The following is a 14,956-nucleotide window of genomic DNA, read 5'->3' on the forward strand; positions in this document are numbered from 1 at the left end:
ACCATGGTGGATGGCTTGACCTCATAGCAGCAGATACCAAACTCATCCTGTCTATACTTCAAATCAACCTGACATTTATTTATTTTTTATTATCATTATTATCATGAAGATTAGTAAGTGCCCCTTAGTATCTAAATAGGTGCAAATAATAAGAGCTTTTCATGTCTTATCATTGTGAAGTGAGACTGCACATATGGTTAATGGAAGGTGGAAAATGTATCTATTTAAGTACAAAGGAAAGATTTGTGTTCCTAGCGGAACAATTGCATTCTGCCTCACATAACCATTCATAATCTCACTGCAGATTTAGATTGTGACTAATATTTGGCTCTAATATTATCAGTGGTTACCGTGGAGGGAATCAGTAAGAGCACAATTGTCATTTCCTTGGAAAAATTTAATCCACAGATGGATCCCAACACCCAACAGCATTGGTGTCCAAAACTAAAGGGGATTTTTGCTAAATAAGGACTGATTCAGCCAAAAAAGATATATTCTGACTAGAGAAATCTGTATCATGCCTAGCTCCAAAAATCATATTTACCCAAGCACCGAATGCTTTGGAACACTAGAATTTTCCTAATTGGGACACGGTGAAAAAGCCATTTATTAATTAAATATGCACATTTATGGGGGTTTTTTAATCAGACGAAGCAATTGAGTTAATCAATGCTATCATGCATTTACCAAGTTTCACTTACAAAATTTAATTCTTCATGTTTCCTTAATTAGAGAAATGATTAAGGTAAAATTCTGTTCAGACTGGGAATAGATTTTATTTTATTTTACTGGGAATCTGATTTTATTAAAATCAGATTCAAGAAAGAAATCTTACTGCACATCAATCCCTTAGGAGATTGGGGGTGGGGGTGTGGAGTGAGTGTGATGTTGGTGAGAAAGTCTAGAATACATATAAATACTTGCTGCAGCCCATCACTAGATTTATATAACCCACCCTAATCTTACAACTTTATGTTCATTTCTTTAAATATTTTCCTATCAAATGAAACTATCTTGGCCTGTGGTGTATTGGATTTACTTAGAATAGAGTATGAAAGTGAAACAATTTCAACCTAAGTTCCAGAAAAATGGCATCCCCTTGGGTGACTAATTTTCAAAAAGAACTCATTACCTGGAAAAAAAAAAGTGTTACCTCTCTGGCCTCAGGAGGTTGGGAAAATTCTTAGCAGAGGCACAGATTAAATCACAATAAAGAGGCGAACACATCCTAACCACTGATTTCCTCTTCCTAGTCAGTCTTGGTAGGGCTTGTTTCTTAGAAGAAATCCATGAGGAAAGACATTTCAGGAGCAGCTCTTTGCAAAGAAGCCAGCTCTTATTCTCTGTCCTTGGTCTAAAAAGTCAGCTATGTTCAACTTCTTTCAGTTTCAGACTGCAGCCTGGCTTCCTGTGCATCCATGTAGCTCGCAGTTAATTCAAGCTGTTTATAAATAATACACAACTTTGTACATATTAAAGTACTAAGTCTCTCTTGTAGGCGATGCATTACCACTGCAGCTCTCTCAAGGGCAAGCCAGTACCAGGGATTGGCGTGCGCTATAATCTCAGCACAGGCAGGCGCAGAGCAATGCTTTTGGCTATAAGAGACGCCAGAGCTCCTGCGCAGCTTACTGCACCCCCTTTTCATTCCAGTGTCGAGTTCAGGACTGAGAAAAGAGGCTCCTTAACGAACGCAGGCTTAAAGTCTGCATCTGCAAAACCAAGCGCATTTCACCAGCACCTCCTAGGGGTGATGTGAGGGTATGAGGCCAGGACGTGGGTACCGGAGCGGACCTCGCCTGGTATCCCGGGCTTCACCTCGCCTGCGCACAGAAACCCACCCCGCTGTGCCTCCCGACAGGAGCTCGTTTGGCGACTTAAGGAGGCCTTTTAAAGGTTCAAATTGCACGAAAGATGCATTTGGTCGGTGGCGAAAATAAAAGTTAAAAACACACCCAGGCGGATTCCCAGCTCTGCAAGTCTCCTAACTGTGTCCTGTCCTTTAAGAAAAGTTTGCATTATAACACCAAAGTCCTCAGCTCTAGACGCACTTACTCCTCCATGCATGCACGCGCGCACACACACACACACACACACACACACACACGTACACACGGATAAAGTTCCAGGGTCCAGACCAGGTCCACATGGAAGTTGACAGGTTTGCAAGGGTCGCCATGCTCTTGCCTGGTTGCTGGGAAAGCGTGTTGGGAGGCGCTGGTGCGAGGGCAGCGCTGAGTGTCTGTAGGAGTTGCTGTTCCAGAGAATTCATTGCTCTCTAATTGCGCTGATTTTAGATCAGCAGAGCGTGCCGGGCGGTGGTGGAGAAAAAGCTCGCAGGCGGACACCGCCAGAGGGAAGGAGCCTTTCACGCTTTGTAAGTAGTTCAGGAACATTGGGGAGGGGGGAGAAAAAAAATTAAAAAAGAGTCGAGCGGCCCAGCAGTGGCCACCCGGGCGCGCGTCTCCATCCCGCAGGGCCCCGCGCGCAGGTCCGCGTCCCCTTCCCCAATAACTCGCGGCTCCGGGGCGCACGGCGGGCCGTGCCGGGGGCGCGGGGCGCGGGCCGGGGAGACGCGCCCGGGCTGGAGCGCAGCCCTCGCCGGCTGGACGCGCTGCGCCCCGGCCCGGGCCCCCCGCAGACGCGCACGGGCGCCGCCGGGGAGCGGAGCGGGAAGTGCGAGCGGCTCGGAGCGCGGGAGGAAGCTTTGCGCACGGCCAGGCGGCCCTGGGGCGGCCGCGGGGGCCCGGCCGCTGCCCTCCCACCTGCTGCTGGCCCCGCCGGGCGCCGCGTCCCCCCGCCCCGCGCCCGGGGCGCGCTCCGGGGCCGGCGGGGCGGGCGGAGGGGAGGCAGCGGCTGCAGGTTCTCCGCGCGGGCAGCGCCGCGGCCGCGGGCGCAGCATCCCCCGCCCCCCTCCGCCGGCTCCCGGGGCCGGGGCGAGCCAGGCGCGCCCCGATTGGCCGGCAGCGGGCCGGGGCGGGGCCAGGCGGGCCGGTGTCTCGTGGACCGCCTCAAAAGAGCCCAGGATAGCGCAGAGCGCACTGGAGCCCTGGCCAGCGCGCAGCCGTCGCCGGCGTCCGCCAGCTGGGTCTTGGGAATTCTGCTGTGCAGTGGCTCGCCGGCTCCCACGAACCGCTGGATCTTACCTGCCTCTGGACCCCCGACTTCCACTCCATGCGCCCAGGCGACGGCGCCCGCGGCAGGTAAGCGCTGGTGTGTGTTTTGCCTCTGCTTGGCTCCCGCTGCCTGTGGGTCCCGGGAGTGGACGCGGGCGGTGGTGCCGGCTCCTGCCCTAACCCCGCGGCTCCAGCGGTGCCCAGCTGTCACGCTGCTGGAGCGCTCGCCCACGCCCGGGAGTCCCAGAGCTTGCCTATAGAGTTTGTGTGCGCACCAGAACATCCCCAGAGCTAAAAATACTGAGACATGCTTGGAACAGTTGAGCAATAGAAACAGATTTCTCTGCAGCATCTGTTTGTGCTCATAACTTCCAATGCACCAGCTGTAGCGAGATACTAGTTTAGAGGGTGAGGGAGCCTGCGTTCGATTCTCCTTCTAAGGAGGGGGAGAAGCAACTGTGTGGGAGGGAGGCGCGGGGGGAGAGCGCGTCTGGAAGACTTGGTCTTAAACCTTGGCAAACCTCGGGACTCGGTACCCGCCTGATCCTTGGCGTCTTTTGATTTTTTTTCTTCCTTTGTCATTGCTTCGAGTATAGCTTTGAGTTGCAAAGCGAGCGTCTGAAAGTTGCTTTGCTGGGGAACAGAGGGGCACCCCGAGTTGGATGGGAGCCTGCAGACTGCAAAACTTTCCCATCAGATGTCACTCTCCCTTCAGCAGCTTGTTGTTCTTCGTAATGATTATTATGAAGTTTTCATGCCTGAAGTAAAGACAGGGTGATTTTAGGGAAGCGCAGCGGTGAAAAAACGACTTGATTCTGCAAAAAAAGATTGCATCATAACATAGACTCATCGTGACTGTTAAGAGATAGGAAATGGACAGTTTCATGTCTGTGTCCGCATGAGCTTATCAGTGGGATGGGAGCGAGGGTGCGGCTGTGAATGCTGGGCATTTCCATAAACTCTGCGTTTACCTGTCAGGAAAGACGATATCATCTGGAGCCTGTTTTGGATATGCAGAAAATGCATATTGTTTCCTTTCCACATGCTTAATCTGTTGGCTGTCAGACCTCCTGCTATCTATTACCTGGGCTCCTCTAGCTTTTTCCTGCTCACCTCCTAAAGTGTTCTAAGTATATTTGCCATTATCCAAAAAAAAAAAAAAAAAAAAAAAAAAGCTCAAGTCTCAGGAGCAAGAGATGTGACTTCAAGGTGAAGAGGTCAAGGTCCTTTCACTTTGCTTCAGCCCCTCCCTTCATATTTTGTTGGCACTTTTTCTTATGTTGTTGGTATCCATAGAATATTTGCTCTCATCTCTTGTGAATTTGCACCCCCCCCCTTTTTTAAGCACCCAGTATTTCTACTTCAGTGGCTGCAGTTGTAGAATCTCCAGTTAGCTGTGAGTCCTTGAATGACTTTTGAGAAGCAGGAAAGATTGACCACATCTTTACCTGAACAGATTGACAGTTTCAATTTGTGTGTGTGTGTGTATTTTTGTTTAGCAGATAAATATTTTTTTTCATCATTTGCAAATGTGAGCAACGCTACCTGCATTGCTATAAACATTTTATCAATAGTGCCCACATCCACGTAGATGAAGGGGCATCCTCTCTACTCCATTAACTCCCCTCCCCCCTCCTTGTGTTTACTGAGCTTCCAAGAGGTTGCTTTGCTAGTAGTTGGGCTCACATAGCAACATGTGCCCAGAGCACACTCACCCTGGTCTGTATGGCGTCAGCTGGGGAATAGCTGCTCTGAACACTCATTAGCGGGCATCCCTCTGCCCAGCATAATTTCTCGTGCTGTCTTTATGTCCTTTCCTTAGGTAGAAAATCTCTTAATTCACCGTGTACCATGCACCATGCACAATATGATGGACCACATTTTACTCCCATATCTTCGTCACAATTACATCTTTCTGGGTTTTGAATGATCCATGTCAGAAATCATTCCCTTATGGTAAAAACAAAGTCGATTTGCTCATTCTACAGCATGTTGTCCTTTGACCCTGGTTTTAACCATAGCTGGTGCTCCTTCAACATCTACCTACGATTGAAGCGCTGAACTATTTTTTTTCCCATTGCTTATGCTTAAATTTGGCTCAGCCTATAAATAGAATTAACATGAACAGCACCACATGTAGCCTTTCAATTTCCCAGAAATACTTTGTACATCATTGGTTACAGCCTGGGTAAGATAATTATTTGTGTCTAATAAATTTACATCAGACCCTTACATATTTTGCTGAAAGGGGAATTTACATGCTGGCCTTGAAGTCAAATCTCAAAAATCTCCTAATCGTACCCATCAAGGAGTCAAATCATTGAATGTTCTCACCCACTTTGAGCCAATGTTTCTCAAAAAATTATTGTGAATATTAGCCTAAAATAAAGTTGCATGAAAGCCTGATTCTTCATGAAAGTTTCTCCCAGGTACTCATTAATTTTGGTGGAAGAAGAGCAGGTGAAGTGATTTCTGCTAGCCTGATGGCAGTCAGGCCTGCGGGCAGGTTGATAGGACAGCATCCTTGATAATGAAATATTAAGACAATTACCCTCACAAACCTTGACACATTCTAGATTTTTGCTGTGTAATCAGCTTCATGGAAGTCTAAACACCCATAATGTGTGTGCATAATTCTGTCTGAGATGATGAAAATTTGATTTCACCGAAAAAAAAAAAAAATCTTTTTCCCTCTTTCCAGGCCGAAACGGCCAAATAACTCTATGATAATGCATATGTGGACCAAATTTTGTCCTTAGCGATGAAAGTAAGACCAGAATAGTCACTCCATGCAGACTACCTTCAAGGCTGTAAATGCAGAGAGCTGTCCATAGGAAACTGCTATTGTATGTTTTATGGAATTCATACTAATGTCTCGGGGACAAGCTTTTTGGAAAGCCATAGTTCTGTCTTTAAATTCCACGTGGTTGTTATGCTTTAATCTGGAAAGAGTGCAGAAATAAGGCAGAAGAAATTTGAGACTGTCTACTCATGGCCCTAACAGTAACTCAGATGGAAGGATTGTTTTGATTCATGAAAAGTGAATTTCTTAGTGTCAGCATATAAGATTCTGAAGTCAATTAGAACCCAGGATACAAGCACTACTTAGATGAAGCTCACCTTCCTGTTTTGGAACTTATACCTGCATTTGGTTCTGTGCTGTTATCACTAGCTCCTTTTGTGTAGAAATGCTTGGCAATTTCAGATGAGTCAAGGAAGCTGAAATCACTGGTAAAAGAATTCTTTCCATGTCCGGAATCTAGAACCCTGAGGAATAGGAGTCTTGTTTCTTGTGTCCAAGAACAGACTTCCCAGGGAAGCAGACAAAACATTGAAGCAGGTGGAAGGCTGGGAAGGTACAGTAACTTCTTTTTATAAAGTAATTCAAAGGCACTTTCAAATCGGGCATCATTTAGGTGTCAAAAGCTGCCAAAATGTAACACACATTGCAATTTTCACAGATGACTAATCTCAGGAAAATGTGTTGGGGCACATTCTTGCATAATAACTTGGATAAAGAAGGAGAAGTAAAAAGACTAGCAAGGCATTTTCCAAGACAATGCACCTTGCCTCTCTTGAAGAGGGTGCACAAAAATAAGATACATGGGTTGCTTTATTTGTTTATTCTTGGTTTGTCTGCCTCAGGTTCTGTGAACTGCTCAATCTTAATGTCTTTGGGATTGGGGAAGAAAGAAAATATGCAACCTTCCTGCTCAGGCCTTCAACAAGTTTCAGACTTCCCATCTGTTGGTGGCTGTGCCCCTTGAATACTGGAGCTCAACTGGGTTGTTTGAAAAGTTGCTTTTTAGATCTGTGCTAGATTAGCTCTGTTGGCGTTTATTTGGTAACGAACACACCTTTCTCTTAAGCTATTGTGGGTTAGTTAAAGAAAAAAACAATAGTTTCTTTGGAGCAAAGATGGAAAGTGAAAATAAATAGTTTTTACCTAGGGGAGAGTAAGGCAAAGGGAGAACGCTGAACAGGATTATTTGTTCACATTAAGTTAAGGTGAGTGCCTTCTCCATAGGAACATATAGCAAACAATAGCCCTGGCAGTGAAAGTAAGCTGACAGACATTTACGATCTGTCCCTACAAAGTTGTCTCTGTTTGGGAAAACACAGAATTAGATCCACATAAAATGAGTTCCTGCCTTATCTCAATCCGCTAAAGACCTGGTCCTTGGGCACAAAGGTGCTTACTTCCTAGCCTGTCATTACACATGGCAATCCCATCTCCGGAGAATTTCAGGACTCTCATTGCTAGGCAACAGAGTCACTCTCTACCCCCCAGAGCAAACCTGCATCTTCAAGTCAGAGTCACTTGTGCTAACAGAGATGTTATCGGGTATTTCTGCAGAGCGGCTGCTTAACGTGTGTAAAGGAATGGAGCCAGCCCAAACTGTCTCCAGAAACTGGGATCCATTTCAGGAAAGTATAAGGGCTGCCTGCTCAGTTTTATCATCTCAGCAAAATAGCCCGTGCCTTCTGACTTCATCCATGTTATCAAGAACACTTAATAATCTCCCATAATGCACCTGCAGTTCAGGACTGTGATGTTCACACACGGGTCATTCCCAGCACAGGTCTGAGTGCTCGAAGCTTCCTGCCCAAGGCCGGAGTTACAAAGTCTTTCTTCTGCTTGATAATGTGGGAACCTGGCTAGTAGGGAAGATACACGAAGAGAATAAGAGAAGAAAGGGAAGGCGTAGACCTGCAAAGCAGAATATTCTAGATCACTGGCCAAAAATAGGGGAAAAGGGACGTGAGCTTTTGGTTGAAAGACTGGCACAGCCAACTGATTCTTCTGTGTTTAATGATATCATGCTTTTGAATAAAAATAAGAAAGATTGTTTAAGGTCTGAAGGAGTGAAATTCTCTGCTCCATGCATTTTTATATCTGACTCCACATCTTATTAGGAAGCGATGCTGAGAGAGCAGAGCCCTTGACCAGTGAGTTCTTTTGTAATGAGTGAACTTTCTTTTCTTGCAGGACATGCTCTCTGGATGTCAGCTGAGTTACTGAGCTAACCCTGCATGTCATAGGCAGACCTTGCTAGAACCTCAAGGCTCTCGGAGATCCCCATCTCTGCTCGTTTTTTTTGGTGTGTGTCCTCACTGAACATTCAAAACTGTTTCTCCAAAGGGTTTTGCAAAAACTCAGACTGTTTTCCAAAGCAGAAGCAGCACTGGCGTCCACAGCAGAAGCGATGGGCAGCGTGCGAACCAACCGCTACAGCATCGTGTCTTCAGAAGAAGACGGTATGAAACTGGCCACCATGGCAGTGGCAAATGGCTTTGGCAACGGCAAGAGTCAAGTCCACACTCGGCAGCAGTGCAGGAGCCGCTTCGTCAAGAAAGACGGCCACTGCAACGTGCAGTTCATCAACGTGGGCGAGAAGGGACAGCGGTACCTGGCTGACATCTTCACCACCTGCGTGGACATCCGCTGGCGGTGGATGCTGGTTATCTTCTGCCTGGCCTTTGTGCTCTCCTGGCTGTTTTTTGGTTGTGTGTTTTGGTTGATAGCTCTGCTCCATGGAGATCTGGATGCATCTAAAGACAGCAAGGCCTGTGTGTCTGAGGTCAACAGCTTCACGGCTGCCTTCCTTTTCTCCATTGAGACCCAGACCACCATCGGCTACGGCTTCAGGTGTGTCACGGACGAGTGCCCCATCGCCGTGTTCATGGTGGTGTTCCAGTCCATCGTGGGCTGCATCATCGACGCCTTTATCATCGGCGCCGTCATGGCCAAGATGGCCAAGCCCAAGAAGAGAAACGAGACTCTTGTCTTCAGTCACAATGCTGTCATCGCCATGAGAGATGGCAAGCTGTGCCTGATGTGGCGAGTGGGCAACCTGCGGAAGAGCCACTTGGTGGAAGCTCACGTTCGAGCCCAGCTCCTCAAATCCAGAATCACCTCCGAAGGGGAGTACATCCCCCTGGACCAGATAGATATCAACGTTGGCTTTGACAGTGGGATTGACCGTATCTTTCTGGTCTCCCCAATCACGATAGTCCATGAAATCGATGAGGACAGTCCTTTGTATGACTTGAGTAAACAGGACATCGACAACGCAGACTTTGAAATCGTGGTGATACTGGAAGGCATGGTGGAAGCTACCGCCATGACAACCCAGTGTCGTAGCTCCTACCTGGCAAATGAAATCCTCTGGGGCCACCGCTATGAGCCTGTACTCTTTGAGGAGAAACACTACTACAAAGTAGACTATTCCAGGTTCCACAAGACGTATGAAGTCCCCAACACCCCTCTCTGCAGCGCCAGAGACTTAGCAGAGAAGAAATATATCCTCTCCAATGCAAATTCATTTTGCTATGAAAATGAAGTCGCTCTCACTAGCAAAGAGGAAGATGACAGTGAAAACGGGGTTCCAGAAAGCACCAGTACGGACACCCCCCCTGACATAGACCTTCACAACCAGGCAAGCATACCTCTAGAACCCAGGCCTTTACGGCGAGAGTCGGAGATATGACTGGCTGATTCCTCCTCTGGAATATTTACTTTCAACACAGTCTGTTGGTCAAAGGCCCAGAACAGTTATTCAGACGACGGTACTGGTGAACAGGTGGGTCTAGGCAAGTGAGGGCGAGGTCCCGAGGCTGGCACTGTGGTGTCAGACAAAGACTGTGAGCTCAAAGAAAGCCCTCCACACGCCTCCCCGTGACCTGATGGCACATAGATGTTGTAGAATAAGTTATGGGGTTTTTTCATGTCTCGTTTTGTGTTTTTACAAAACTTGAACTTGCAGGCAAGCCTTGGTGGGGTATTTCACTTCAGAATGCTTCTCTTTAGGAACAAGAATGTTTTTAATGGCATAACAAAGGCAAGACTCTGCCTTAATTTTTGAAAAGCTGCTAACTACATGAACACAGATTGTATTTTTGTTGCAGTGTAGTTTTTCTTTCGTGTAATTTAAAAGTCAGTGTTGAACTTTGTTGAAAGCTCATGATACGCGCTGCAAAGTGGCAAGTATTTGGCTATTAGCTGCCAAAATGAGAGCCTGATTTTTTGAGGCCAGTAATTTGTTTGCTAGAATTGATTCTCTCTCTCTCTCTCTCTCTCTCTCTCTCTCTCTCTCTCTCTCTCTCTCTCTCTCTCTCTCTCTGGTTACATAAGGGCATTATGTAACTCTAGCCAAATAGTAGCCTCTGGGTTGTTGTTGTTGGTCCCCCCCACCCTATGATGTTAATGGGTTATCTCAAATTTTAAGTTAGACTACCTAAAAATAAATACCAAAGATAATGCACATTTTTGCACAGTGGAGCTTACACTAAAAAGGAAGGAAGGCCCTATGGGGCTGCCTTGAAATCAAGAGACAATAACCTTGAACCTCAGCGTGACCTTGAACTACCCTCTCCTCTTGCACCTTATTCAGAAAATACAACATCAGGCACACAGTCTAGTAAGTGTAGTGGTTTGAAAATTTTGTTCTGTCATGTAACTTTTGTGTTATAGAAGAAGGAAGGGGAAGTCACATTTGCACACACAGGCACAATGTAAACATCTTTTTGGCTAGTAATGCTGACCAGGCTCCAGCGTAAGTGAGGGAGGGTGATGTTCTTTCAGATGCACCCCTCTTTTTTTGTTTTTTTGCACATTCCAAAATGTATTCCTTAAGATAAGACCTCGGGTGAATTTACTCAGCACCTCGAAACGGAGCCATCCAGCAGGAGGGAGAAATAGGCTTAGATCCTGGGAACCAAGCTCCTGGCCCTGCCGATCAGATCACTTTCCAGCTTGACTTCACCTTAGAAGAGACACTGCTCTGGCCTTGTGGCTGTTTGTGCTGATCGGTCTGTCTTGGAGTGAGACTGGCAAGTGTGTCTGAGGGGCTTGCAGATGCCAAAGTGGGGAAGGATGGTGAGATGGGGCACACCACACTGTTGTGGCACCTGATCAGCTCAAGTATTCAGGAGGGAGAGAAAAGTTGTGTTTTTAACAGTAGAAGGTAGGGATGAAAATGTCTCAGTATTTTAGGATCAAGGAGAGCCAGGAAATTAGAAAACAGTGACAGGTAAAGCTGATGATGATGGAAAAAGGGGTCTCTCCCCTTTCTGTTTGCACACTGATGATTGAACCCTGGCTGGTCTTTGTCGCCCTATCTAGTGCAGGTTGCTAAGAACATGTTTTCCAGAATCCTCTTCTGCCTGGCCGCCTAACTTGCTAGAAACATTTTTTTTTTTTGTCTGCTCTAGCTCAATAACGGAGCTCTTAGGGGTTTAAAGTTCCCCTATTTGTGAATTCTGGGGCTACTGACTTTTCTTTCTTTTGAATTGGAGTCTCAAAATCAACTCTTTTATGGTATTATATCCCTGTATGCCATTAAAAAACAGCTTGTTCTAGAATCATGTATTTTGTAATCTGATGTTTGTGACGGCCTCTGGTTCTTGAACAGCCATAACTGAATGTGGTGCCTGCATTGATCTGACAGTTCCTGCTGTTCTCAACCTTCAAAGTTGATGGTCTGAAAACTCTGGGGTGATATTCATGGACACCGAGATGCCAAGCAAAGGGGCGATATTTTAAATCTAAATCTTAAGGCAGGTTTAGGAAGTTGTTCAGAGAGTCAGAGGAATTGGAATCGAATGGATCAGAGAACTGACAGACGAGGCAACAATTTGCTGTTCACAGTGAGAGGGTGTCGAGGGCTTCAGCTGCTGCTATTTCGATATTTTGCAAAGGAAAATAATCAAACCAAAGAGTATTCAGTGATAGGAAAATTAAATGAAGATGCAGTGGAGATTGGGGGTGACCACAGAGAAGGCTCCTCCCAAAAACACCTCACTACCACTCAAAAAGACTTGAGATATTTGAAAGGGATTGGGGTGCAGGGGCAGGAATGAGGGAGGGCAATCTTTCAATTTTCTGAAAAAGTGGAAAAAAATTAAAATTTCTGGTGCACAGGTTTGTTTTTTTTTTTTTCAAGAAAATTTTGCAGAAGCTATGTTTTTAAAGTGTACATTTTATAAAGTTTATCAGATATTTTCATATTTAAAGCCAAATGTAAATAGAAGACTGTAAAGGAAAAAAAAATTGCCATAGAAAGTCTAATTTCAGTGCAGCAATTTCTGAGAGCTAGTACCTATATGCTACCGGTTAGCATGGTTTTAGCACATATTTACCAGCCTTATAAGGTTCGTATTGTAATGTTCTTCTGTTATTTATTTCAGCATGGACTGTTCATTTGAAAGCTTTTTTCTAGCTATTAGTATTTTAACAGTTACGAGCTTTAAATGGCAATTTTTTTTTGTTTGTTTTGTCAAGAGCCAAGACACAGGTAATGCACACCTTTTTTTTTTTTTTTTTTCCCCTGCATTTTACCTTCAAAACATTTGCCCTGTTAACAGGGTCTCCTTAATTCGCGCACACATGTCATCAGAATCCAGATTGAGAGACTCTCCAGACATCCCTGGGGTTGATTTTTATTCCCAGATACGTGATGCTTCACTGTTGCAAGCACATCCCACTGAATTTACTTAGAAATTATTCCCTTTTAAAGAATTCTTGCCCATCTCCGGATAGGCAGTCTATTTTTGGGAGGAGGCAAAGATTCCCCATTACCCTATTTTTAAATAAAAGGTAGACAAAGTGAATTCTATTTTGATTATAGAGAAAGGAATAGTTTTCTATCCCTCTAAGAGTATACTTGAATCAGACATTTAAGGATGTCGCTATAGCACTGTAGTCATTTCCAAATTCCTGGAGAAAGTTTGTTTTGACTTTTGTTTTGGAATTCTATTACTGCATCGTTTCTCCCTTCACCACCTTTCTTCTTGATCACCTCCCATCCCAAACTCGGATGTTTATTTGAACTCTGTTCCCCGAATATGTTAACCCTTGCAAGTAATCAATGTCAGTTCGTATTTTATCATAAGTCTCTCGGTGAAGGCAGAAAACTTGTTCTGAGAAGTCGAGTGAGCTCTTTTTCACTCTGTGTCTAATAATGTTAAAGTGAAAAAAAAAAAGTGTTGCATAGTCCCTCGCCCTCCCACCTAGACTCTCCTCTCGAGCTCTGGTGAAGCTCTGGTTTCTGGCCAGTGAAAAAATCCTGGTCTTTGACAATCGTGCTGGTTCTTTTCCCGTTTGCCGTCTTTTTTGTACCTAAAAGTCTTCCTATTGTACTGCACAAACCATGGATTGTACATATTTTTATATATTATGTCTTATTTTATTATTTCTAAATAAAAAATTAAAAATTGGAAACAAATCGGTGCCAGAATCCTTGTGCTTCCTGCATGATTAAAATCATTGAAATGCAAAGCAAATGTTCCCAAACAATAGGACATAAACCCTGGTCTTTTGGATGAATAGAGCTATAGAAATGGCCTCAACGGGCAGGTGCAGTGTGTGGCAGATTAGTTTAATCCAAGTTAGAGGAAGTCAAGCTCATATTTTGCTTTGGGACAGAAAGGCCTTAGGTAGAAAGAATAGAAAGGGCCCAGAAGCAAGCAAACCGAGCTAAGCAAAACAAATAAAACCAAGGTTTAGTTTGCTTCTCTGTTAATGTTAATAGTTACTCCTTATTGAGTTTAGACTATGGGTTCTGCCTTATGTATTATCTTTTCTCATCCCCTGGAAAGCAAATCAGAATATTACTGTTCTCGTATGCTAGATCAGTGGCTCACAGATGCGTTTTAAACATGAAGTATTTTTGGCTCTGCCCAATAGTCTTGACCTCCCCTAAGGAACTCTGCTCCTAGCAGCAAAGCGACTGCAGGTAATGGGAAAACAAAAGGTGTGGCTGTTGTTACCGCACAACTTTGAACTGCAGAGGGTGGACCCAATTGGGCTTGTGAACCTGAACTTAACCTCTGCTCTAGATGAAGAAACACTGTTTTAAAGCCAGTGCATCACTGAGGTAGGCTAGGAATTCAGGGTTTATCTGCCTCTAGACCCAGTTTAACCCACTAAGCTGTCTCTTCCGGCCACGCTCTAGACCAAGATGTGGTCTCAGGGAAAATGCCACTTCCTCTAGCAAATTTGGTCTAAGTTATTTTCAAGATTGGAAATAAGGAACAAATGGCTGTTCTGATTTAAGGTTCACTTCTTAGTATTTTTTTGGTAGCAAATACTCAATGACACAGTATTTCAAGTGTGACTCTAGGTTCCTTATTAGTGTTAAATCATTTAATGGTGTGGGCACTTATTACCTCCATTAAGAAGTGAGAAAACTGAGGCCCACAGAGACTGAGGATGGGATGCAGGCCCACCCAGCTGGGAGGAGGTGGCTGGGGTCAGGTTACTCAGCACTGGGCTCTACTTTTTATCCTTGTTCTACCCTTCCATCTGGCCATTCACCATTGGCACTAAGACCTTTCTGCTTCTCAGCTCAGATTCTCCCAGGTGATGACAATACAGTCTTTTTCTCTGGCTGGGATCAGATGCCTCTTGAGCACAGGATCCCAGGCCTCCCTTAAAACCTGCCCACAATTCCTCCTGTAGTTCTTGGAGAGAGGGAACAACTCACCAAGGGTGGACTAATTACAAATTTCAACATTGGTTGTGGGATTTGGGTAAATTTCAAAGTTCAGATTAATTTCAATTAAGTAGGAATTGCTTGGGCCTGTCTTGAGGTGAAACCACAAAGCTCTGTTACGAACCAAACTGCAGCATCCTACCACACGGCACACTTGTGCCTGCTTTCTGGGGGAGGCAGCCAGCTTGCAACTAGATCCTCCAGGCAATGGGTATGATGAAGCAAACGAGGCAGTGGTAACTGGAGCGGTGAGTTGAGTTGCATGGGCCTCACACCTCTGCCTAATTTTTTTTAATTAAAGAGAAATAGAGAAAGAAAAGAAGGGTAGAGTTTCAGATCTGCTTA

The 14,956-nt window shown here is 45.2% G+C and overlaps 1 protein-coding gene across 2 annotated transcripts; it reads left to right on the forward strand.

The window, feature by feature from the left end:
• The first annotated feature begins 2,365 nt into the window (after nt 1-2,365).
• On the forward strand, nt 2,366-13,329 carry KCNJ2 (potassium inwardly rectifying channel subfamily J member 2). Of its 2 annotated transcripts, none has more exons than XM_037492102.2 (2): nt 2,366-2,377; nt 8,107-13,329. In XM_037492102.2, the coding sequence occupies exon 2, from the start codon at nt 8,324-8,326 to the stop codon at nt 9,605-9,607; it is 1,284 nt and encodes a 427-aa protein (XP_037347999.1). In that variant the 5' UTR covers nt 2,366-2,377; nt 8,107-8,323; the 3' UTR covers nt 9,608-13,329. The 2 variants fall into 2 exon arrangements, with proteins under 2 accessions (XP_037347999.1, XP_037347998.1); XM_037492101.2 differs by lacking the exon at nt 2,366-2,377 and adding an exon at nt 3,056-3,203.
• Nucleotides 13,330-14,956: the final 1,627 nt, after the last annotated feature.

The sequence above is a fragment of the Talpa occidentalis genome, unplaced genomic scaffold, assembly GCF_014898055.3.
Source record: "Talpa occidentalis isolate TD23 unplaced genomic scaffold, MPIMG_talOcc4v2.1 talOcc4.7, whole genome shotgun sequence".
Taxonomy (NCBI): domain Eukaryota; kingdom Metazoa; phylum Chordata; class Mammalia; order Eulipotyphla; family Talpidae; genus Talpa; species Talpa occidentalis.